This window comes from Manacus candei, unplaced genomic scaffold (genome assembly GCF_025592945.1).
Source record: "Manacus candei isolate 608988 ecotype Guabito, Panama unplaced genomic scaffold, ASM2559294v1 h1tg000103l, whole genome shotgun sequence".
NCBI classification, from domain to species: domain Eukaryota; kingdom Metazoa; phylum Chordata; class Aves; order Passeriformes; family Pipridae; genus Manacus; species Manacus candei.
Window position 1 is genome coordinate 150,462 of NW_026138151.1, and position 27,148 is coordinate 177,609.

The 27,148-nt window shown below is 40.6% G+C and overlaps 1 protein-coding gene across 2 annotated transcripts in view; it reads right to left on the bottom strand.

The window, feature by feature from the left end:
• TMEM132D (transmembrane protein 132D) overlaps positions 1-27,148 on the bottom strand; it is a 227,781-nt gene that overhangs the window by 66,088 nt on the left and 134,545 nt on the right. For both annotated transcript variants that reach the window (XM_051769057.1, XM_051769058.1), the window contains exon 4: positions 21,913-22,096. In XM_051769057.1, coding sequence (XP_051625017.1) covers positions 21,913-22,096 — 184 coding nt within the window. The remainder of the gene's footprint in view (positions 1-21,912; positions 22,097-27,148) is intronic.

A 27,148-nucleotide genomic window follows, 5' to 3' on the forward strand; every position in this document is an offset into this window, starting at 1 on the left:
ACTCTGATGAAGCTGAAGATGATGAAGTAGGTGGTCCCAAAAAGACCCCAGACCCAATTCTCAGGGGGAGGACCCGGGGCGGTCCAGAGGAAGGGCCAAAGGGTGGACACATCTGGGATTGGATGGATAATGCTATAAAATGTAACCTCTTGGGCACGGCGGGTGCGCGCGTCTATATCACCTATTGCCTTGGCAAATAAACCCTTTCTTATCTCACCCCTAATTAACTGCTCCGGAGATTTTTTCAGAACCAAAATACACCGGCAACACCAAAAACAAAGACATATTGCAAGTTCACTCTGAATGCTGCAGAATCCAGTTGCAAACTCTGCTCTTGGGTATCTAAAGGATGGAAAAACCCCAAATCACCCACTTTCTGGGAGACAGGAGTAATTCTTGTACTGAGGGTACTCAGCACTGCAGATGCAGAGGCTGGGGAAGGTGACCATTTGGGACACCTGCCTTACATTCCTCACTCCTGCTTCTGCAATCTCTGGTGGAAACTGAAGTAAAATTGCTGAGTTTTCACTGGAAATGTCCAGTCTCTTCTAAAGGCACGTTTTTCTATAAGAACCAGTAGATTCTGCTGTCGTAATATAGTAATATTCGAGTTTATCTCCCTCTGCACACCTGGCATGCCTTCATCCTATCCCAATTATTTTTACAGGGTTACACAGAGAGGTTACTGCTATAAAAAAGGTGCTCCCAGTAGAGAGCAAAGCAAAACTATAATCACACCTCAGTCTCTCTTCATCACTGGGGTTATTATTGTTTCAATTTTGCAGATGCTGAACGCCTGTCCAGGGGGGATGTATGAGAACTGAAAAAACAACAGCAAAACACTTGACTTCCACAACTATGCTGAAAAATCAAGTTGTTACTTTTGCAATCAGAACAAAAAAAAAAATAAATCAAGCATCAAGGAGCCACTCCTGGAGAAGACCAAGATTTCAGAGGTCTGCTGTTCACTCTGTTTTGGGAGTGTGCTCTTAGGGTGGACTGATTGAAGGGGAAGGGAGGTACATTAACTCATTGTAACAAACACTGATGGCAAACATGTCCAACAGCTGGCTCAGGACGTGATGAACCACTGTCAACATCAGCAGCAATCACAGTAATTGCTACAAAGACTCTGTAACAGCAACTCAATAGATGTGAAATTTGTATTTACATTACAGCATCTCCCACGGCAGGGAACTAGTCTTGTAAGGCTAGATCTAAATAGAGGGGAGGAAAAACAGTGTTGATTAGGGGCCCAGAGAGGACTATAAGCAGCAGCTTTAGGATTAAAGTGAGCAATGGAAAATACAACCTAAAATGTGGGGAAATGCTTCCCAATAAACACCTGACTGAAACGTCTCAGTTGTCTCACCCATGTCAGCATGGACCGGATATTTAAAAACATACAGAGTAGAAAAAGTCATCTAAAACTCTGGTCCTGTATTTCTGAAGTGGTTTTCCTTACAGGCTTCTAAGACACTAAAATACAGCCCAAAATGTACTGCAAAAGATCCTGCAATTGTGCTTCAAGGATGGAACAGATATTGTTGATATTTCTCGGGCCTGAAAACTCACATCCCATTGCACAGCTGTAGCCTTTGAAGATAACAGCTGATGGGAAGAAAGTCCACCTAAAAAAGGTTTTCTGGCTGCCACTCACAAGTGCAAGGATGCAAACCTTGAGGAGTTTATGAACAGCAGCTGCCTGGGAAGTGCTTTTTACGTTCTTCCTTTTCACGAAGTGCACACACATAAATGGGATCCCATTTACCAGGCACACCCACACCCAGACTGCATGACTTCATAAAGGACACGTTAGAATTATCCTCTGTCATCAGATCATTTCATTGTATTTGAAGTTAAGTACATTAATGTATCTTGAATTAATTTTCTTGGTGTTAAAGTGCAAACTGGGCTAATAAAAGTGACACATTGACTTTTTCCAGAGAATGATGTTCAGCTTACGCAGAATGGCAGCATAAATGAAAATTAGCCTCAAGACAATGTTAATTACATTTTATCCATTAGTAGGAGGGTAATTGAACCACTCATTTTCACTGCAAAGAAAACCCTTCTGGCTTCATAAAGGAAAACTATGTATTTAATGGGCAAATTAAACTCTAACAATGTTGAAATTTGCAATAGAAAGAAAAGCAAAATGCAGGTAATGTATACCTATAGTATATTGCAATGACCATCTTGGACATAGTACATATTACTGCCCTCTTGCTGAGCTGGGACTTCAAAATACATGACATAGAACTCAACTACCTGAATAATCAGTCAGGAATTACTGACATGAACAGAAATATCCTGAAAGACGTGTTCAAAGTGAAACAAAGGCTTGATTTAACCAAGTAAACACTATACATATTGCTGGTAGTGCTATTAGAACTAATACTACTAATACTCATCAATATCAATTCCAGAAAACAGTCTTTTGCAACTTTAAAATCTTCCCATTTGTTTCTATTATATCTGTGTGTGGCTGAAAAGCTGACATTTGCTTATTCTTAGATGAAAAATACCCCCAGATGATTAAAGGCATAAGGGTAAAGTCTGGCCAATCACTTGAAATCAGCAGGGGATATATTCTTTTTCAGGAGCTGTATCAACAAGTGTTCTGATATCTATTAGTAGCTACATTAATACTTTGAGTTTTGATAAACACAGGATACATTAATAAAAACAATTATTAATTAATAAGTGTTTGCTGGACTGCTGGAAAGACCTTGCTGTACCCCTGTATGCTGTGACATCCCATTGCCTTTGGACCTTCCATGGCTATAGAACCTCACAACAGTTTGAGTTCTGAATATTAAGCTGTTATATAAAATTCTCATTCCTCTTATCAACAAGCTGTAACTTCTTTTCAACACTCATATTATCTATCCTGGACTTCACCCCATTGAGATACCAGAGAAACATTTCTGTCTTGGGTTTTCTTACAGAAGTACTTTGAAGCTGCTCAGAGGTAGGAAAGATGTAATGAGGTTTGAGTAACACGTTTCAAGGAGTGGCAGATAAAGATATTTGATGCTCATGCTAACAGGTAATAGTTACTGCAGTTTATCAGGTCTGTAATCACATGTTCACTGCCTATCAATGTATCACAGAACATACAAAATACTGAATTTTAGTGTCAGGCAAATAAAGCAGACAAATTAATTTACTTTTATCCACACCAGCAGCAATTGGACATCCTTAGTACAGCCTGGCCCAGAATCAGTGAGATGCTGAGTGAAAACAGATAATAAACCAGAACATTTGGTCAAGAACCTCAAAATCATCTTGACAAATTGTCATCTCCCTCTCCTGTACTAAAGCCAAGAAATTAGACAAATGCACCCAGACTTGGGCTCATTAAATCTGCTTGTGCACAAATACAAAAAGAAATCCCACAAGTACCATACTGTCATTTTCATCAGCCAAATAAAGTGTAGGTGGAACAAGATTTAGCTACAGATAATAATGTGGATTATCTGCCCACTGGGCTCAACAGAATCCAGATCAGACCCTTGAACTTACTGACCCCAGGAGCAGCATCTGGGCAGAGTTACAGTGAACTCAGAATTCCTGATTCTACAAAAGCCAGAAATACATTCTCCTATTCAAAAATAATAATTTTAAAATCAACCTTTATCATAATATTACCATGAGCATTGAAAAGGATTATCCTATTACAAAAATGAAATGACTTAAATTTACCCTCATTATTGTTTCCCAGGGAAAAAAAAGAGGCTTTTTTTATTTCATTGTGGATGAAACTTCTATTTGCATTTAAATGAAGACATCTGAAGAACAGGAGCTAGAAAGTTAGGGTTTTTTTTTTCTTTTGAGGATGAGATTTCATTTCAGTATTCTCCTATAATGCAAACCTAACTCCACTTTCTGCTTCATTAAATAGTCTGTCACAAGCTGCCTTCCAAAAAAATTGTCATAGAGAGTGAGATACTCTGATTATTCCCAGTTGAGGCTTTGTAATGATAGTAACAACACAGTGCTGGTATCCCCATAACACCTGACATCAGCAAAATAAGTCATGTATTCCCATATTTGCTAGCATGGGGTTTTTTTTTTGATTGACTTATCATAATTGAGACATTTAAACAATCCTCTTTCTTAATACTTCAATAGAAACAGGGAAGGAAGATGCCATGAAAAGGGACTTTCCTCCTGCACAAAATTCCATGCTGAGTGACATCTGGATTCTAAGCTGGCTCCATATGTATGTGGGAAAGGCAGACCACTTCTAGACATGTCACCTCTCACAGGCCACAGGCAAAATTCCTGTTGTGGACTAACAGGTACTGAAAAAGCCAAGGAGTTGGCAATATCATCTGAAATTTTCATCACTATCTCCAGTGAGAGCAGAGGGAAGTTTCAGCAGAGTTAAGTTTTAGCAAGGAAAGACAAGAAGAGCAGCAGTAAAAGTTGAGGTCAAAAGGAGAGTTTTCCAGTGAGCAGAAGAGAAGAAAGCAAAGCAAAGGCTGTTTTTATGAGGCAGCCTGGATGGGCAAAGATATAAGTTCAACAGAAGTATTAAAATATTAGCTGAAACTGGGATGGGAAACATCTCCCCTCTTCCTGTCCTCGCACTAAAATGAGAGGTAGGACTGATGACAACATGTTTTCTGTATTGAAGGTCCTCTAACTTTATGAGTTTAGACAATTGGTGATTAGAAATGATCATCTTTGCAAAATAAAATTAGAGTATCTCATGTAGTAAGGTCAAAATTAAAGCAAGATAACTCCTTCTCAGCCTAATCCATCCGAGGGAAGGCTTCTGCTTACCCTCTTATGCCCTTAACAGAGGACAGGGACAGGCCAGCTCACTTACCCGAGCACCTTACAGAGCAAGAAAGATGGTTTGACATCAGCCCAGGACTGGCAGTGGGAGGGCAGCAGCTGCTGATGGAAACATTCATCGAACTCAACAAGTCTAACAAGATCTCAAGCCTTGCTGGAGGTGGGGTGGCATCAAATCATACCACTGGCTTTAAAAAAATCTCTTTTCCTCAACCACCTGGCTCCAGCTGATTGGTTTCACTCACACCAGGCTACTTCTCATTAGCTGAATAGTGCCTAATACAAAGATCTCCCTGGTCAACAAAGATAAAAGGTTGATGCCCAAATTAATATTTGAACCTCTGCTTATTGTTAGAGATTTTAGGCAGATTGTTCTCCATGTCTCTGTTCTGAAAAACACAGTGTTCCTTTCAGTTGTAACTACACATGGCACAGTTTGTAAAGCTATTGTATCAGCTATCTGCCAAAGATACAGTGAATAAAAGACAAAGTTTTATTTTATTATGGTAGACACCTCATTTAAATGATTTCCAAGAACAATAATTTTAAAATAAGCAGTAAATGGTCTCCAGAAAATTCCTTTTAATGCAGCAACGCAGGAATGCTTTGATTAGTTAAACCAAGAGGAAACGAAAACCTGCAGGAAGCTGCAGAAAAGAAAGGAGAATCTAAGGATGAAATTGTTCTATGGAAGGTATTCATGCACAGCCTATCAAAGACAATGGAAATTCAGTGTGCATATTCAAGGACAGAATTTGGTCTAAAGGGATAAATTTTCCAAGGATGCTGTTTTCCTTCCTTGCACCCAGCATTTGCACAGGCTCATTAGTATTTGTGAAATGGGTACCTGTGCCCTTAAACAGGCATTGCAGAGTGTAATTACCTATTCTGCCTGCATAAACCCAGGATTTTGTTGGTGCAGCCTTTCACTGTGGTCCATTTAGGAACCCTGAGACAGAATAGTGTATTTATTGATACACCCCAGGAATGGATTTCACAGGCTCTGACTCCTCCAATCTATTCCCCAGCTATGCTCCAGGGAAACATTCCACACTCTCATTTCTGCTTTATAAAATAAAGATGCAGAGAGGTCTATATTTAAACAATAAGGATGTTTTCAGGTCACAGTTCATGCCCTCTGGAGTCTTCAATACGTGCATTCACTTCTGCCCACGCCAGACAGCCCTGACTGGCTGGGCTGAGCTCTGCATTGTTTTGCTAATCAAATTCTCTGCAGCCAAACTGTATTTGTAACCCTTTAATGACATCCCACAGGTATTGTTAGAGGAACTTCATCTACAAAATGCCCATCCCAGATGATCTGTTGCCAGTGCTGACTGCAAGGACCCGAGAACATAACTAAGGCTGATTATAAAAGGACCATGTGCAGTAGGATTTGTTTTGTAACTGAAAACACATATGAGGATCCAGATTTTTAAGAAAATGAGAAGAAACACCCTACAAATCAATAACATTTCCACATGTTGGGATATTTAGCAGGCAAGGGAAGTTAAACTCAACCTGTATGAGGCTGTATTAAACATCTCACTTGTAAATAGTGCATTTAACTGAGAGTGCACCAGCAAGAGTTTTGCCTCTGGTGAGCAATTACAGTCAGAGCTACCAAGAAATAACTCATATATAGAGATAGACTAGTCTCTTTTTATCCCCTTTTCTTTAGCAGTCTCTAAATATACCTGGATGAGACCAACAGGTGGTAAATGCCTGCCTTTCCTTGGCTCTCCCTTTCCCCTCCTCACATTCCCTTTCTCCTTTAGCTGTGACTCAGAAGCAAACCTTTCTCAAGTCAAGGATTTGTGCATTGCAGACATATTCAGAAAAATATGAAATACTATTTTTTCTCCCGGTTTTGTCCTAGAAATAATAATAGTAATACAAATGCAACAAAAATACAGACACTTTCAAAGCTAAATTCATGTTTTCCTGTGGAATGCCACTAGCAAGAAACAATATAAATGACACTCCCACAAGAGGAAGAACAACCAACTTCAATATTTTCAAACAATTTTGAAGATCACCTGATGATCTTTTCAGACACTTCTACACTAATATCCAGAGCAGAAGTAGGGCATCGTTTTCTTCACATAAACATTCCTGAAATGGGAATGATTATGTCTTGTATAAGCAGGACCAAAAGCAAGCTGATGGTCTGCCAATAGATAAATTCAGGTGGAAGAAGAAGTCAATAGGCCTGTGAGTCAGAGCTCTTGTACTGATACCTTTATTAATAAACTCATTTTCACTTCTTTCCAGTGAATTCTGAAAATCAATCCTTTTGTCTAATGCCTTGGGAACAGCTTACAGGAGGGCAGCTGCAAGTGATTTCTGCAGCCATAAAGAATTACAGTCACATAGCAGCACAGCTTCTGTGTTTCTCTTCTTACATAAATAATTACTTTTGCTCAATGGTGGGGATTTTTCCAAAAATATGAACCGCTTATGCAGGCAAGGTGTGAAATGTTCACTTTGGCTTCCTCTCCTGAGTTTAGACCAAAAGGCAGAGAATGGGTATGGAAAGAGAATCAGACAGACATAAAGAGAGGCAACAAAACAAAAGCTGCTCTTTGGCCATGGAGAGATCTGTCTTTCCTTAAACAAAACCAACCAGAGCCCATTAACAGAGTTTTCTTTCAGGGCCTTCAAAGGCCCAGTGACAGGTAAAGTGCTCAGTTCAGGTTCAGCTGGACTAACACTTGTTTTCCACAGCAGTGATTCTTAGGTTGACATTTGAAGTTATTTGTCAGATGCCTGAAGGGAAACATGAAACAACAGCCCAAACCAAAGCTCCTGGTCTAACACCTTCCGTGGGGTTGGGTACCATCAGCCTGTCTTTAACCAACGTCCAGGGGAACCCCAAAAATCACAGCAAGCTTTTTCTACCCAGCCAGCAAAATGAGGACAGATTTCTGAAGTGTTTCTTTGTCTAAATGGGAAAGAGGAACGTGAAACTCAGCTCAGGGCCCCCCACCCTGGGTGGGCATTTGGAGGGAGGGGGCTGGTGCTCTACTGCAGTCAGTGAATGAACTGAACATTAGGTTCTAAGTTCCTCTAAGCACTTACTACAAGTAATCTTCAATGTTTCTTAACACTAAGACTTTTTAAAACAGAAAATAAGTTAAATGCTTTCTCCAAGCTGTTTTTCCACACAGCAACTCTTGATTAATCCATTTAAGATATTAAAAAAAAAAGAGAGAGAAGATAAGAGCCAGTGGCAGATATTTCTAAATGTCAGTTTGCTAAAAGAATACACTTCAGCCACTGTTGCATCCCCACCCTTCCTTTTCCTTGCTACCACCCCATGTCCTTGCTGTGCATTAATTATCATTACTAAAGGAATTTTGCAAATACACATTTTCTAGTGCAGGTAGTGACTTTTAAAAGGGCATGACCGGGTGCCCTTTCCTCTATCAGGGATGCTGCCAAACAGAGAAGTGAAATAAAAGTGACCAAGAAGATGTTCACAGGTGTAAAGTGATGAAATTCTCTCCACAGGAAGGCTGGATAAGCTTCCCAGCAGAGGGCAGTGGGAAGACAGGTATGAAGTGAAGACAATTAGTGTATTCAGTTTATCAGAGCATCCAAATTCTCCCAGTTTTCAGCCACTGTGAAATTTCTACTGGAGGAATTCAAACTGTTTGGCAAATGTTATTTGACTAAAACCTGTTCTGCTTCAGAAGAGAGGGACAAGCCCCCCAGGTATCCTTCCACAAGTGTGGAGGGGGATGCACAGAAAGGTCAGCTGGGCTTAGAAATGACTGTGTTGAGTCAGAATTACTCAGACACACACACTCAGAAAGCCAGTGTCAGAGGAGGAATTAAAACCACCTTCTTCTGACTCTGTACCTATTGTTACCAAGAGAAATTTTTTGTTACTTTCTCCAAGATTGTCCAATAGACATAAACAAACAGCCCTTGTATCTACAGACATCTCACCACAATGTGCTACTGGTTTACTACTAATTTGGCTGGTTGTTAAGTCTTTTATTGTCACGACTCATGTTTACTAACTGCCTTCAGGCATCAGCAGCAAGAATTGTTGCAATTAAGATCTGCTCAATGAAGCCCTTACTGGCTGGAGAACCAAAACACTGTGACAAACTCATTGAAATTTAAAGTGCCTCCACACTGGACACTCTAAAAGGAAAAGAAAAAAGAAAATCTGTAAATCTCGAAAGGATATAAATAGAAAAGGAGCACATGATCAGAGCAGCACCACCTGCTCTACACCTGAGATGGCAGAGGGGGTGGTTTTTTGTTCTGATGGTTCTGGATCACACCCAGGTCTCACAGGGCAAGGGCACATCTGGGCCAGCCAGATGTTGCAGAGGTGAAAACTGCCCAGCTGTTTATGTGGTCACACGGGTCCACTCAAGGCAGCAAACATATGAAGGGATGGTTTGCTGGCAGTGCAAAGGCAGACAAAGCCTTGCACAACGCCCAGAGGGAATTTACTACAGTGACGAAATCAGGTCAGCTCTCAAGGTCTCCAGAAGAGCACTGGCTTCTGTTTTTATTCAGACTCTGCTTGTAAAAGGGCAGGGAAAGGTGAGAGAGCTCCAGAGAGAAACCTCAGTGCCCCTGATAAACGGCAAATGCAAGAAAAACAATTTCAGTTCTTCCCTTACTCTAGAATTTTCCGAGCTTCTCCACATATTGTGCTCTCCACTGATGTCCCTGGGCAATTCTATCAAGAGAAACAGAAAACCATATCCTCTTACCTCAATCTTTGAAGTCTTCTGGACTATGAGAAACCATTAGAGACATGTACAAGGCAGTGAAATCTGCCTTCTCAATCTCCTAAGAGATCCCTGATGATGCTTCCTCCTAGATTGTTAATCTGGATTATTGGGATGCATGGAACTGAAAGGGAAATATTTTGTGCAGGAATTTCTCAATCTTTTCCAGTTACTAGCCCAGTTCTTTATGACTTACAGTTCCAAACATTGATGAAACTTCAGTTTCTATAAGACTCAACCTCTTTCTCAGCTGCTGGGATGGTTGAAATGGGCATTTTGATCTGTGCTGCAGAACCACTGCTTCCCTCTGCCTCCAGTAATTGGGCTGAGTTTCTCCTGGAAGAAGAATCACTTTGTCCACCTGGAAACCCTTTCTCCTTTCATATCTTACTGTGCTTTTAATAGAAATGTCACAAACCCAGGCTAACTTGGCAGTTCTTTTTCCTGAAATTAAAAAGGTGCAATTCCTGCCTGACCACTGATCATGTTAGGTTCACCTCCCACAGCACAGACAGCAGCAGCCAACACAGGACAGCCCTGTGGGGACCAGGACAAGGCCCATCAGAGCTTCTTAAAAGCAAACCACAGAAAAATTATCAGGCTGGATATTGCCACTTCTCCATGCCAGGCAGTGAGAAAAAGCTGAGCTGTTTTCAAGAACTGAAGGGTTTGGTTTTTTTCCCCCCTCCACATATAAGTTTGTTGTTCCAGGTCCCAGCACCACGTTCTCTTCCCCAGGTCCCATAATTACAGTGTCCTAAATTGCTTCTTCAAGCCCCCTTGCAAAACTGAGCAGGCAGACAATCTCCATTACTCCAGCCTGCTCATATATAATTCTTAGCATTATATTGTAACCCAGCACATCCAAGTGAAACCAGAGCCACGCTGTTATGGACACTGTACATGAATAATATATTTAAAGCAGCCACAGAAAGCATGATATTTAATAAGGCTGTGGAGACACATGGAAAGGAAGACAGAAGTAAGGAAAGGAACAATCTTCAGACTCACAGAATAGTCCATCTATGTTCTGGCTAAACACCAATAATACACTTTCTCCTTCTTTATGTGCATCTTCGCAGTTTAATATGGAAAAGGTCCATTAGAAATGAAGATAACTGGAACTGTGCTTTTTCTTCCTCCTTAAGACCTTCCACTCATGCTATAGAAGCCAAGGGGGGCTGGGGCAGACAGAAAGCTGAGAATTCCTTTAGAAAGCTAAGTTTAAAAAATTTAAGTTTTTTACAATAAGAAATTAATAAAACATCTGACAGACCACAGAACACATCCATGAACTATAAAACTTGACACTGGCTTTTACTGCATCTGCTCAAACAAGTCCTCAGAGTAGGAGAGCTTTGGTTTTCTTGGCTGCCAGCTGCAATACAGATCTGTTCTTTTCTGGTCCTCTTGATGACAAAATTAGATGTATACTTTTACATATTTTTACATATGTTCAGGTTTTTTCCTCTCTGTTTTAAATGTTGAAATGCTTTGTTTTTCCCCTCATGTCTAAGCTTTTTACTTTTTTTAGTGGTTCCTGTTATCACCTTATCAGCAAAGAGCTCTATACATAGTTTGTACCCAGTTATGACAAGGAAACTTAACTCTACTTTTTGACAGCTTTATCAGATCAAAGAGAAAATACATATGTGAAAACAACACACCTTTATTCCAGTGAAACAGGGAGAATTATTTTTAAATTCAAAGATAATTTGCCTCACAAATATTACAAGCAGAATTCGGAATTTTTAGGATGTATTACAATGAAAAGTCTTAGCACTGTAGTGAATTGCTGTTCTTCATGCAACTGCACTACTTTTCTATGTATGTTAACAACTATTGGTTTTTACTGTTGGTTGGAACCTTTGAAAGTCCTGCAACCTATTTTCAAATTGTGAGGACTGATTTTCGTGGAATGCATAGAGTGGTTTAAATACTTTCACTCTGTTTGGAGCTGATCAGTTTAGGAAACAGAAGTTTAGCATTGCAGAAAAAAAGTCACTTTGAACTGTAACTACTGTATCTCCAGGGTAGTAATTTTGCTGAATCCCACTTCGGGGTAGCGATTCTGTTATTTTATGATAGAGCTACTAGTAAGTGGTATGAAAAAAAAAAAACAGATTTTTTTTTTTTTTTATTTCACATTTACATTTCTTACATGCCTATAATTTAATCTCTTTAAATGTCAAGCTTTTTTAAATGAACACTTTTCACATTTTGATGTTGTTGGGGTTTTTTCAGTCTCCTCACAATTGCAAATGACATCAGTGATTATAAAACAACATTAGGTACTCCAAAATCTCAGCTACACAGATTTCCTATTTTACTTTTTCCTCATCCCTCCTTCAAAGGTCACAATAAAAATGAAACAAATGTTCCCTTACAGATTTTTTTTTTTCTTCTCTGCATTCAGTAAACATTAAATTCTGAGATCCTAATTCTGGGTGATTTGGGTCCATGTCATCTACCTTCAGGCAAGTCTCTACTGTCCTTTTTCCAAGGTGAGCAGGACCACTCTTCTGGAGGCCCTGTGTTCGTGCTGCTCCTCCTGACAACACTTAGTACCACCTAAAAATATACCTCTGCACAGTCCACGGACTAAATTCCTCCCCAGGCACAGTGTAAGGTGCCTGATACCAGGAGGAGCCTCAGGAGGAATGGTGTATGACTCAGACATCCATCTGAATCACAGTTGTCTGCTCTGCTTTCTCCCTTCCTGTCTAAACAAAACTGTTCCCCCCTGCAAGCCCTCCTGTGCTGTTTGCTGTCCCACACAGAAAGCCATCTGACAGCCAGGGGGAAAGAGAGGAGAAAGGAGGCACGAGACCAAAGATCTCCTTGAACATTTGCTTCCAGGATCTGGAACACCCTGCACACAAATCCAGATGGTCAAATTTAGTTACCTTTAGTGGCCCTATGGCAACTCAAAGCCACCAAGGAAACCCCTCCATTGCCTATGCCCTGGGCCTCTCATGCAAAGCCAATTCCCACCCTGTTCTGCTGTCCATGCCCTGTCCATGTCCATGCATGACAAAGCTTTAAGCTCCCTCCAGATCTTTTAGGCCATTGCCACTCTTTGCTCCCAAAGCTGTCCCTGCCAGAGCCATCCTGCCTCAGGTGGCTTCTGCCAACACTATTTTAACACCTCCCCGGTCATGCCACTGTTCCTTTAGTATGGGTAGGTGAACCAAGGTGGGTTCAGAATGACCAAAAAAACCCAAAAGAATGGTTATTTTCAGCCCAGCTCTGCAGCAGCTCCACAGGCATTTGTGCTACCCCAGCTGGGAGTGGGCTGGGGGAGGAGTAGATGTGCTTGACTTAGCAATGCTGCTGCCAAACATTACCCTCAACTGCTCAGAACCTGTCCTTGTTTTGCTGTCTGCCTCACCATGGACCCAGCAGCTCTTGGGCTCAATGGATAAGCAGTCCCTCAGAAGGTGAGTCAAAGCTGCACACAAAGCCTGGGGTCAGTTCTTCTCAATCCTGGGTTTAATCCATTGTCCCTCATCCTCTTTCTGGTATCCTGCCTCTGAGCACATCTCACACAGGAAAAGGGATTCTTAATACCAGTGGCTGGCAATTAAAAGAAGGATGGAAAAGTCAGAGAATAATTCTCTTAATTGACTACTCTTCTTACTACTTGTAATCTAGAGGAAATCTAATTAATTCTACATGAAGAACGACTATTCTGCGGTGAAGTGTAATTCCTGATCTCTGGGGCTTCAGCTTACCAGTTGTCAAATTATCCAATTACACACTTGTTAAAATCCATTTTGGGGAGATTTTCATGGCTCGTAAATAAATAATTTCGAAAGCTTAAATACTCAGAAGAAATTAAAAAAAAAAAAAAAAAGAAAAAAAAAGGAATGCCCCTGACCCCCAAATGGTACCTCAAAAATCACAGAACACATCTAAAAATAATGTCAGGAAGCTGAAAAGAGTGATACCTGCCTGCTCTGCTCCAGCAGCACCACAGTGGTGATGATCTGGTTCAGCAGGGAGAAATACTCTGCTTCTTTTTCAGCAGTGTTCTATTCAAATCACTAATCTGAAGGGAACCAATTAAGGCAGCATCCCCTTCATTATGCCAAAAGGGAAAAATCTTTTCATAACCACATCAATTAAGAGGTGGGAAGCCAGCAGAGACCGCAGCTGAAGCCAAGGATATCGATGCACTGGCGCCAGGCCAGAGCAGGGCCACCAGGCTGAGCTGGCCAGGGCTGGAGCAGAGAGAGCTGGGCCTGCTCAGCCTTCAGAAGAGATGGAAATGGCAGAACTTATTACTTTCTACAGCTACCAGGTCAGAGGACACAGGGAAGATGAAGCCAGACTGGTCCAGGCTTCTATGGCAACAGAACGAGAGGTGCAGGACAAGAGTTAGAACATGGGAAATTCTGTTCAGACACAGGAAAAAATGTTACTATGAAGATGATCAAATGCTGAGGCAGTTTTCCCAGAGAGATTGTGGATCTCCATCTTTGGAGGTGTACAAATCTCAAGTGGAAAAAGCCCAGAGCAACCATCTCTCTGAACAGGACGTGGGACCAATTAACAGCTGGAGCTGCCTTTGACCTCAGCTGCTCTGGGGCTCTGACAACTCTTTAGAAAGATTCCCACCAAGAGGAGGGGGGTACAATGCCACCTCAGTTAACAACTATTTGAAGGAATGGTCTTAAATCAAGGTAAATTCTGGCCCTTGATGTGCCAAATCTGAGCACGGGAGAAAACTTTCTGTGACCTTTTGTATTTCAGAGAAAATAACTTAGCAGTCAGCATTAAAGACCATTTTGCAATATTTGCTACTGGACTGTATGGCAGTGTTGTGTTATGAAATCCTGTGAGTGAAACAAGACATGAAACAAAAGAGGAACAGAAGGCAGTAATTTGTTTTCTATAAACCCAATCTGACTGTATTTCGATAAAAGCAAGCCAACACCATCCCTTGTTTGGCTTTTTTTCAACAAAAAAACCCTTTTGAAATTTCTTTAATATCGATTGAGCCTGACTAACATAAAGATAGAAAGGTGCAGGAAAAGCAATCCAAAATAGGTGGTACAATATTTTCAGTGGATACTGCTCATTCTGGCACTGAGAGTGAGGCATCTTAAGACATCCTGACTTGAAAATCATTCAAAGTACTTGTCTACTGAAAATGAGGTCCCTTTTGGCTGGCTGAGACTGGCTGCACAGAAATTATCAAATTATAAAATAATTAGGAGACCATCATTCTGAAATTCGATTCACCACCAAATTATTTCTGGTTTAAACGCACAACATTTTGCATACCAATGATTTTACAGCCGTGTGAAAACAGGCCAGGACTTCCAAACCTCATATCCATTGACATAAAGCAGGGATAAGTTTCGGTGAAACCTGCTCTAAATTCAGATCCGCCACGTTTTCCTGGTCCTTCTGTGTTTTTTACCAACATGCAGCTTCAGAGCAACACCAACAGACTGTCAGGGTGAAGGATTGGCCTTGTTTCAAACCCAGTTCAACTGCACGTGTCTAATCAGGAAAAACATATGTAACTCACACTTAAGAAAGAACAGCAGTGGTTATGCAAAGCCATTTTTCTCGGGCGTTAATTCGCGAGAAAAATATCCCTGTGTTTGTTCCTGCCTCTCCAGGGGACCCAATTTCCAATGTTCCCCATCAAACTGTGTGGCTGTCAGCAGCTCTGCCTGCAGCCAGTCCCAGCCCTCATTACTCATTGCCCCACTCAGGCAAAAACTGGGTGACTGTTGGTTTCTATTGTTACAGGTGATTACAGCCAGCAACTCCAGAGACAAACCCGACATTTCCAACCTCCTGTCTCCAACAACAACATCATCAAGACCCTTTTCCATCAGCCTGTAGTAACTTCTGGCAGCACAAGAACTGGATTAAAGGGAAAGACCCGTGTGCTGGTTTTCACTGCTCGGGAATTTAAGCAGCAAAACGTCTGTGTGATGTTGCAATGAGCACAGTTCCTCTTTCACTGCATGCCCCACACGTCAATGGAATGTCTAATTGTGCAGGGGAAGAGCTATTGCTTGTTATTTCAAATGTTAAGGACCCCAGGGTCGTCATTAATTCTGGAAAGGAAAAAAAAATCCAAAGAATATGGCATTTGTTGGATTCTGGAGATAAGACGTGCTCGATTGCCAAGTGCTTGTATTATTTCCTCATTTCATTCTCTGTAGACAAACCAAATGCTGTGTGCTCGTGACTCACACATCTGTCACTGTGTTGGTGGGGGGACAATAGGAGATTGCCAGAGGAAGGCCAATGTTTTGTGTGACAGCAATAATAACAGGAAGTTGAAGACCAAACCAAGCCATTTTTGCAGACAATTCTAATTGGAAAATGAACCCTAAACGTTGCAACTGAGTATGTTCACTTCTTGGACACAGACTGGGAATATCAGAACTGTCACACCCCAGGGGACTACTCAGCTGCCTGGGCCATCACTGGGGTACACAGAGGTGCCAATACCACAGGCTCTGAAGATGCATAAATAATGGACATCTACATATGGGAAAAACATCTTGTAGCTTCAGATACCTGTAATTCAATTAGTTTCTGAAGCATAAAAGATTCTTATGTGTTAACTCGATTAAACATTTTCTTCTGTCAGCTGTACAGGCTCACTTCAGTTATCAGGATGTGAAACAGAATCTCATCTGACTCATGAATTGCATAAAGATTGATTAACGAGTTTGGGAATACAAAGTCCTTCCAGTGGAAGTTGCCTGAACACAGAGAACTAATCCAGAGAGCAGGTTTCTGGATCCAGGCAAAGCTGTGAGACCCACACTCAGTGAGACAATCTGTTCCTCTGAACTGATACAGCAATATTCCTGAATTAGACTGACACAATATCCCAGAAATAACCCAGGGACAGGTTGGTTTTGTTTATTTGTTTGTTTTCAATTGCTGTCAATAATGACCCTGGAACAGACTAACACTAAAATTTGCTAATGGTATCAATTTGGAAGGCATTGTCAGTACAGAAGTCTGAACTACTAGAGCAGAAGGACCAGATAAAATTAAAGATTCAGGAAAAAGAAACAGAATTAAATGCATACACATACAGTGAAGAGTTTAATCATGGGGACTGACAGCAAGAATTTCAACCATCAGGTAAGAGATCTTCAGCCTGAAACAATGGAGCAATAGAAAGGTCTGGATATAATATTGAATTTCAGGATAAATGTATGTCATTGTACAGAACAATCCCTGACCAATTAAGCAAAAAAAACCCCAATAACTAGAACTAAACCCTTGCATGTATCATTTGAGATGGAGAAAAAACATTCCCAGAGCATAAACATTTAACAACAGCAAGAGAAATTATCTGGTATCTGGTTTTCACCTTTGATATCTGTTTTCAAGAAAGGTGAATCAAAATCAGAACTGGTAGGTGCTGAGACATGTTACTGGGAGAATGGCAAGTCTGTTTTGTGATAGAAAATTCTGAGACCTTGATCTATCTAATTTCAGGAAGCAATAGGATATAGTTCTGAAAAGAAAATGGTTGCTGGCAATATCAAAATGATCCAGAGGTTTCTCCCTTTCTTATGAGTAGATTTCATCTGTGATTCACTAATCATTTTGATTTAAAAAGGCTCCTTTCCAGAATTGGGTAACATTTTAATTAAATATTTGAAAACCTGCTGAATACCGTAATTGCAATTTAAAAGCTATGAATTAGGAAGGTAAAAGCTTTTATCTACTCTCCAGACATCTTTTTTTTTTTTTTTTTTCCATAAAGCTGTCACTGGAATTCTTTAGAAACATTCACTCGTTGAAGTTAAGTAGGACAGTGGGTTTGGGATCCTGCACTTCTCACTGCCAGGAGAACCCAGGCCAGCCACAGCCAAAATCAGATCCATTGGCCCAAGAGAAAACAGTCTGGCCTTCAGGAGCAACTTCAGCACACTGTCCATCCCTCTTCTGTAGGAAGAGACCAATATTTTCTGTAGTTTTTTATCACTAGTCTCCTCTGCTTGGTTTCAGAGTTCTTCAGGGTGAGGCTATAACTTAGTGTGCAGCACTGAGAACTCTGGTAGCTAATTCTGAGAGACACATCCAGTCTCTAACAGAACATAAACAGCACCAACTAAAAATTAAATGGTTTAGATACATATATTTATAAAGGCATTAATACTGTAAGTGTTTTTATAATCCAGTAGTGACTGGCATTGTCATGACAGCTGATCCCTGTAATTATTAGAAATAATTTTAATACAGAAAAGCTTCCTATATAATAGATAGCCTCTTTGCTGCAGCAATTGATTTTATTTATTTATCTGGTCTATTTATACAGCTTCTTATGCTGATGGTAGGTAGAACAGTTTACTTCCTGTCGACATATCTGTTAAATTTTTATAAAGAACATCAGGAGCAAGCTGAAACAATAAATTATCTAAAAGGTATAATGTTAAATTGGTGCTTAGGTTTTGGATACAATTTATTTAATATGACTGCCATAAATATGGCTTCCCACAAGCCAAAATGTCTCTGGTAGGTCTGAGGACAAAAGCACATTCATCTGTAAGAGAAGAATGGATTTAGATCTAACCTTGCTTTGATAACTGCCAGGACATACCAAAATAGACCTTTTAACAAAATATCATCTTAAATATGAAGATTGTTACATGCTGTGAATTATAAAATGTTTCTGTTGAACAAATAAAGACGTTTACTCTTTACAGCTAGTTTATAAACCTGACCTTGTAAAATAAATATTCCATTTCTATTTCATACAGTATCAGCTGTGGTGACATTGCAAAAGTGGTTGAACTGGTTTCAAAGGTTATTTTGCTCCAACACTATCCTTTCCTGGAGGTCACTGACCTCCATGAGATGAAGGATATTGGGCTCACCCAACAGCTCACCCAAGTTTGTTTAAACCACCTCCACCTGCAGCTTAAAAATAGGTCAGTTTGATCTGCACCACAGCAGTTTTTGCTGTGCAGGAACAGGGCTGAGTGTAGGGACAGCTCGTCACGTTGGGGCTCCTCGACAGGGTCAGATGAGAGGGAATAATTCTTTGCCTTCACTGCAACCTGTTTGTTGCAAAGTAATGAGCTGGGCTTCGGTCACTGACTCTCTTTAAGCCTGTCATAAATCAGGAGTCTCTTCTCAGAGGTTTTTTTCTGCATTTGATTTAAACCTCTCTCTGCCTCAACCCTCACTTGAATGTCTCGGAGGCTGATGTTGCACTGCTTGAGGATAATAAATAATGGGCCAAAACCAGAGAGACAATGGAAGCTGATACAGGTCGGTAATTCACTGCTCACCATGCACCTTTTCCTGCTAAAATAAGGGCTGGGAGGGATGGAAGGTTGTCTTTGGAGCTCTTGTCTGTGCCAAGCAGACTGCAACCTCACCACTGGACCATTAATCAAGTCTCAAATCCCGTCTTTTTTTCCTCTCCATTTCAGTTCTCAAGTAACAAGGTTATTTTTCAGTTTGATGCTGACTAGATTATAAGTATACTGAAAGGCTGTCCCAAAGTACTCAGTAAAAAGGAAAAACAGGCATATTGGGCTCAACAAGCCCTAGATTAGAGCTGAGTTTGATAAAGACTGAAGGGACCCTGTCCTGCTGGTCCCTGGTCAGGTGGAACCTTCCTGTCCCGGTGCCAGGCAAGTTGTCCTGCCTGCCAGCAAGTTTGAGATTCTCTGGGCAGCAAGAAAGCTGAATTACCAACTCCAAAGCATTAATATAATGATCAGTATGAGGTAATCCAGGGCTCACTCAGCCACTACCATGACTGTGCAGCACTCAAGGATTCCTGCTCTGGAAGGAAAACATTTCCTGCTGTTCCCTCGTTGTGCAGATCACACAGGGCACTCCATTACAGTTGGGATTCAGATCAGGTCACCTCTAAGGGCTGGGGAGTTTTTCAGGAAAGCAATCCAGATTCACAGGGTTTTTATACCCAAGGATGCTCATCATCCAACTGCCCAGCTCCTTCAGCAGCTTCCTGTGTCCCACCTGAAACACTTGGTCCACATCCATGTCCTTAAACCCAGTAATGCCTGGAATATCAGGCTGACTCCAGTATTACCTTGCTGATCTAGAGATTTAAAAGACATCTGGGGACAACAATTCATCAAAAGCTGAATGTCATGAACCTACAACCTTTTCAAGAAATTTCTGAACAGACACCGAGCATCCTGCACGTGGTTTTTCAAAGTGAAGTTAACATACTACTCTAATAATGAATTTATCAGCTCTGGGACCAACATCTCACCCTGTGTGACTTGTACTGCCCTTACTGGTGTAGGACCCTGCAGGGTTCTCAAAAGCTGGAATGCTAATATGCCATAAGAATAAAAGAAACGCATTGGAGAAAGGTAAGGTGAGTGCAGCAAGTGTCCTAGTAACTTCAGCAGAAGGTAGGTATTGCCAGTGTGTCCTGATGCCTATATATATATATATATATATATGTATATATATGTCTTTTCATTGCAGGATTTTATAACTTAAAAAAATAATCAGAAATCTCTAAATTGGCCAATCTTCTGCTTTGCAATTTAAAAATCCATAATAACAGCAAGCAGGAAAGACTATGGAATACAAAGATGGTGCAGAGATGGCATGTGCAAGACTATTAAAAAAACCAAAGCTCTGCATAATCTGAAAGCATTAAAATTGTTCTTTCTAAAGATTAACCTATAATTGAAATATCCAAGAGCATTTCTCTTTGGTCCTTCTAAAAATGAAATTACACGTTCTTCTAAGACGACCAGTAAAAAAACCAACCCAAATTACCCCCAGTCTCCAAAACCAGAGAAATAATATAATGCTTTATTTTCACTGTGGTTCTTTCCAAATGGAAGAGGAGAATGTTTTATTTTAATTTCTATTTGCAAATTACGAACTGGCTTTGCAAAGACCACGGGGAAAACTGAAGTACCAAACTAATCTAAGTTAGACATCTTGAAAGGTCTGCACCTGAATCATCATTTCCTAAGAACAAAGGAAAGGACCACAAAGATTTAGAGATTTGTGATACCCCAGAGTTTCTTCCCTGACACTCCAGTTAATGCAAAGAAGGTTAAAACTATTCCCAGTCTGTGTCAGTAACTCCCTGACATTTATCTTTGCTTTCTCTCTTACCCATTATCCCAACACCTGTTGCCTTGCAAAAAGCCACCTCCTTTATAACTTTATAGACTTCACGAAACCTTTGAGCACAGAATTTTGTGCTTCTGGAAAATGGGCTTTTTTTCATCTTTAATGGAAATTAAGAGAGTGAGTTGATTTGTAATAACTGCCAGGAGAAATCTATTTTTGTTCTTAGGAGCTATTTTTTGCCAATATATCACTTGATAATAAAGCAATCATGGGCATGTATGAGAAGAACTCTGCTTCTCTGCCACTGTTGGAACCACTAGGAAAAAAAATCTTTTGTCTTCTCGATTAAATATGGAGTGAATAAAAAATCCCAACATCTCAGATTATGTAGATCAGATCATCTCTACAGTCCTAACCCTGCACATCAGGGTCCCATCTCAGACCTGAATTAACGGGCTATCACTAGACAAACATCCAGGTTACATTTTTTTAAATGCTCTGAGATTGATTTTTCAGTTTAAGTTAATATTTTTCTAACAGATTGTCCAAGAACAAAAATGGGGCACAGCTAGACCTTAGACAAGTATACCCCATCCTTGATGAAGAAAGGGAGACAGAAGAAAAAATGCACAGAATTTCTGTTTGTACTTGGAATTTGGGTATCTAACAGTTTTTTTAGGTAAGAACAAGGCTAAAGGATCGGGTGTTTTTCCAGCCCTGTAGTTTGCACCATGGGGCAAACTCTTTGAAGGTATTTATGTAGAACAGACAGCTGGCTAACCACTGTGTTTTGTGTTCCCCAGGTAATTAAAAATTACTCAGAAATCATGCTATTCATTTTTTTTTTCCTTCTCTCATATCAGTGGATATGGAGTCAGAATTCAGACACTGGGAAAGCTGTCATTCAGAACGTGCAGACCAGGTGTGGGAGTACTCGTGATTCAAGTCAGACACGAAGCACATTGCACTGAGTGTCCAAGCACACCACTGCCTGCATCCAGAGCCAGCCCTGAGCACAGGGAATGCCATGAACTCAGCTTCTGCCTCCAGCAAGCTGCTGTATCAGTGAAGGAACATGACTCAGCCCTCCATGGGAAGCTGTGGCCTCCCCTCAGGTGGTTTCACCACCGAACAAAGCAAACTTCCGAAGTCAGAATCTGCTTCTCGAGGCGCTGAAACTTTCTGTCCCTCCCTCCCCTTTTGCATCTGGCAGACACCAGAGCTGGAAAGCAACATGGAAAAACTTGCAGAATGCCAAACAACTTCTTACCATAGCCAGGGGGAGAACTCCTACCAGATCCTTCTGGCTTACATAGATCTTGGAGATTCCGAGATCGGATGTTGTGTCTCCTGGATATTCTACCTGCCATGTGATGAGCTGGGTCTCAGGTGGGTCAGTTAAGTCTTCAATCTCAAAATCAATCTGCATGATTTCAGAGGAAGGACCATCAGCACTGCAAGAAAGAGAGGAAAAGAAATGTTCTGTTCACATAACTGATAAGCCAGTAATATAATTGCTTTTATATTAATAAAACATTGGATTAAGGCTCCTTCGAAGAGAGGATTTAGTGGGATGATGGATTTAATAATGAATTAATCATTTCCACTTGTCTTAAGATTTCAGGGTATTTCCCACAAATTCAAGTGGCTTAGTAACACTCTGTGACACAGATCACTATGCACTGCTCCATTTTACAGGTGGAGAAACAGAACCAAATCAAGGCAAAGCAAAGGCTAAAACTCCAGCCTAAACTGACTCCGAGGCTCTCCCTTTAACAAGCACTTTGTATTTCCTCCCTGGTAAAGCAGCACCTGAACAAATCTAAAGGGAATCACTCCTTGAAACAGGAAACCACTGCATCAAAAGTATTTTGTGCTTTTTAAAGAGAGAGGCATGGAAGAAAGGTCAAAGCTCGGGATGGGGTCCATGAACAAGGGCAGCAGGGAGCAGGGGACTGGAAAACTTGGAATTAATTTTTGGCTGTACTGCTACCTTGCTGTGAATGTCTGTGTGAAGCTCCTTTTGTCCTTTGAGAAACCAGGAATTATAGATAATTGAGCTTGTTGTGATAGAGGAGAGTTACAAAACTGGATTATTTAATATTGGCCAATCCTGCCAGGACCCTCGAGTAGAAAACATTAGAGAAGAACAAAGAGTTACTAGATGTGATATTCTGGCAACACTGGGGGTACTGGCACCTTACCACTGCTACTTTGGCTTTGCTTGCTGTCCTTCCTAAGGTTACATGGCAAGTGAATGGCATAAAACAGAAATGTAAAGGGGGAAAAACTGGAATGGGGCTCATTGATGCAATTCCCACAAAGCTTGTTTTTTATAAAACCAGCTGCTGTATGGAAAGCAACAGAAGACAGAAACAAGAAAAGACTCAATTTACTGTAAAGTTGTTGAGGAAAGCAGAATTTCTGAGTGCAGAAATCCAGGGGACACCAGGAATGCCAGTGTTTTACTTCTGAAGCACTGACTGCTGAACTGATCTCCAGTGTTTGTGTGGAGGGGAAAGGAAAGAGCAGAATTTCTTTCCATGGGATAATCCTCAAGGAGAGAAAGACTGGCACAGCACTGAAGTGTCAAAAGCCATTTATGTTGGAGAGTGCCACTAGAAAAGGGGACCCATTTCAGCTGCTGATTAGAGAATCCCAGAATGTGCCCAAACCCCAGCAGTTTTCCCAGCTGATGTGGGAAAAGAGCTAAAACTAAGCACATATTTTTATGAAGACCAGTTATGACAACAGCCCCAGTTTGGGACTCTTCCCAAAATGCTCAGAGATTTCTATCATGCTGGCTAAATCCAGTGCTTTACCCAAAGCTACTGCTTGAAGAGGTTAATCTGATCATCTATAAGGTTTGGATTTTAATGGATACACTGAGTTCTTTCTCTCCTGGATGGAATTTAAAACGAGCCTCTGTGTTTCCAGAATGGAACACATTGTGTTCAATTCCTCATTTCTTCATTTCAGGGGGGAAAAAGAAAAAAAAAAAAAAAAGAGCACGATTTCTAAACTAGCACTGAATGAAGTCTTATTTCATGCTGACCTAGGTAGGATCAGAAAGCTGCTTTATGCAGCTGTGGCTATTGAATCTCAGTTACCTTAATTGTATGAGCAGGAATGGGCAAGGCATTGCCTATAAATACCTGGCAGTGAGCCTGGTTTGTACAGCATGTTCTATCACAGTTGCTGTGTTTAAAGAGCTAATTGAATCTTCATACAATGAACCCTGGGTTTGTGGTTCTATTCTGGGTGCCTTTCTGCATTATTGCCTTGGTGGCTGCTCCTCCCAGTCAGCAGCTCTGCAGAACTGGGGCTGTCCCCAGGATGTGTCCTGGAGCAGCAGTGAGGGACCACTGCAGTGAGGGACTGTGGGGCACAGTGCCACAAACCAACCAAAACTGCCAGAAAAGGCAAACAACTCTATCTTTTCCAGGTGTGCTGGAGATTAGGAGAAAAGGAGTGAAGTGATCAGCACAGATTAAAACAAAGGAGGGAGTGAAAGGTAGTGGAAAAGATGTGGAGACAGAAGTAGAGCACGGTCCTTGTATTTATGAACAACAGCTCCCATATGGCACAACTACAGGAACCCCAAAGGCACAGAAATCTTTCTTTTAATTTCTCCTTCAAAGCAGGTATTTTAATGAAGCACTTCTTGTAGCAAAAAACCTCCACTTTGCTACCAAATGCAATTCTGAGAGAAATTATTTGAACTAGTTCCTCTTAGAAATACTAAAACACCTCCAAAAGACAAAATTACAAAGCACCACAAAAATCAATAAGAATCTCATTACTGCTACCTAAGATGTATTAAAAAAGTGTGAAAGTATTGCACGACCTATGATCAGACCCTGGCTGTCAGCACCAGGTCAGGAACTTCTGTTTAATTACTTTACTCATCATTTACTGGGACGATCCTCCCATGTGCAAGTCCCGTGGGTCTGTGTCCCAAATTCACAGCCTTCCTTGCCAATTCAGCAACTGAAATCTTCCAACAGAGAAATAAGATTAAAAAATCACCTTTCAGAAAATACAGGTAAAAAGCATAAATGGAGAAATTTTAGCAAATAATATCCATCAGTGGAGTTCAGTCACATAAAAATATTTGGGGCTTTTCTGTTAAAGTTAAGGGTGCTTGCTACAACAAGGATATTTCTATGGGTAGTCAGCCACTGGTCCTTGAAATGATCCAAAACTCTGATTTCAGGGAGAGAATACTTTTATTTCTGAGGGTTTTTTTGTTTGTTTTAAGAAGCCTTTACACGAGAGTCAAACTGTTGTGGCAGAGGGGGAACATTTGCATTCCTCTCCACATTTACCAGAGAGACAGAGATCACATCTCCTCTGAATAAACAGGTACTTGCAATGCAATAAACTGCTTCTGCTTGGCATGTTTGAGAGCATCCTAAAAATTACGTGTATGGGATGTGCAAGTAAAAAATGTGGGATCCTTGACAAGGAGACCATAATGCTGACACCTGAGGCATAAAAAGAAGGGAATGAGAAAGAACACTGTGTGCTTTGGTGGGCTGATTGATTTGGGCTTTTCTTTGGTGCTCATTACCACACAACAAGCCATTGCTTTGGAAGTGTTGATGACTTCTTCCAGTTCAGCCAGTGGTAATTTAAAAATCCCCCCTGCAAGAGATGTCATGGGTGTAAAACTTCACATCCACATTTAATTTACGTGTTTATTTTTTTTTTTGTGCATTTTTTTCTTTAAGTGCAGCAATCAAAACGTGCTGCCTTTGGGTTTTCTGTGCAGTTCTGCTCTGAAACAAAGCACACAAACATTTTGGCTTCCATTGGGCAAGATCTGAACCCTCTGATACAATATGGGAAGACAAGGCTAAGGAAAACATTCCACTGTGGATGTTTTGGGAGCTTTGTGTCTCTGGGTTGTTCTTTTACCAGTCTCACATATATCACAACCATAACCTAAAAGCCCTCAAAATAATCTTATTTTTGTCTCTTTTACAGGCAAAGAGACATTCTTTATTTTAATGTGTCCAATTGACTTTTCCTTCTGGTTCCTGAGCCAGAGTGCCATCAATTAACCTTTTTCAGCTGTTTTGCAAAAAAACCTCCATACAGGATAACAACAGCAGAATTTCCATGGACTGTTTTATCCCTACAACCAGGATTTAAGGTAAAAAAAATATCAAATATTGCAAGAATTGACATTAAACATAACAGGCTTAAACAAGTATAACAGCATGATATTGCCTTTCACCAGCAGAGGAGCTGGCTCAGCTCCAGAGTGGGAGCTCAACATATCCAATGCCTGATCTCCCATATCCATGGAGTGGGTGTGAATCTGGCTGGCAAGGCTAGCAGGATTCCCACCCCTCCTTTGCAGCTGAAAATAAAATGTCTGAGTTTACCCAAAAAAGTTTGAACTTCATTAAACCAAACCCAAACAATGTGGTGCAATACCTGTCAGGGAACTACTGGATCCATGCTCTACACTTCAGCCCCTGCTTCCAACCCAAACAAATAAATAAAAAGGAATGTTTCAGACAGGAAAGTGAGGCTTGGGGCTTGGATGCCCCCAGGGTCAGAGAGGGCATTCTAAAAAGCCAATATCTGTAGAAGCTATCACACTGTTACAGCAAAGATCGTTAATCACCATTGATAGATCAAGATAGGGTGATACATACAGCAGTACATTAAAATTTAATTTCATTCATTGTCATCTTACTATTAAAAATTCAGCGATGGGTTGGCTGAAAAGTCATTTTTCTTCTGGAATCAGTGTAAGAAGTGAACCAACCGGCAAGAAAAATCACCCAAAAATGAGTCTGCTAATCATGTAATAAAGTTATTTTAAAAAAATTGATCCATCCCTCCGGAGCTTGACATCAGTAGTGCTGGTTGAGAAATATTTGCTGAATTATTTATTTGACTTTTTTTTTTGCTATTGTCAAATAAATTATTCACGATACCGTTTTCCAGCTGTTGATAGCACTTTTCCCAAATAACTCAAACCATTCAAAAGTGAGTAAAAATTAGCAAACCTCTTAATATACTATAAATTTAAAACATAGTTTCCCACCAAGTCAGCATTTCAGTTCAGAACTGTGATTCTGAGCATCTCTTGACACAGTAAACCCAGTGATCATTTACCACATTATGCTAAGGGAATGGTAAATCAACATTGACTTTATTACATCCAGTCTAATAATCATTCAATAAATTATTCAACACAGCAGTCAGTAAACATCAAGTACTTTCGAAGCAGCCCAATCAAGAGGCAACAGCAGAAAAGCCACAGTTACTATGTGGGTGGGAGTGAATTGCAGGGCTAAGAAAATGGTTTTACTAACAGTACAATTCTAATAAAACCCTGCAAATGCACTGTCAATCTGGCTTTCTCTACCTACTGTTTTTATTGTCCTCAGCATAAAAAAATAACAATAAAAATAAGATAACTCACATATAAGTGTGATAAAACTGCAAAAGGGGAAACCAGGCATACAGCCACAAAGGTATTCATT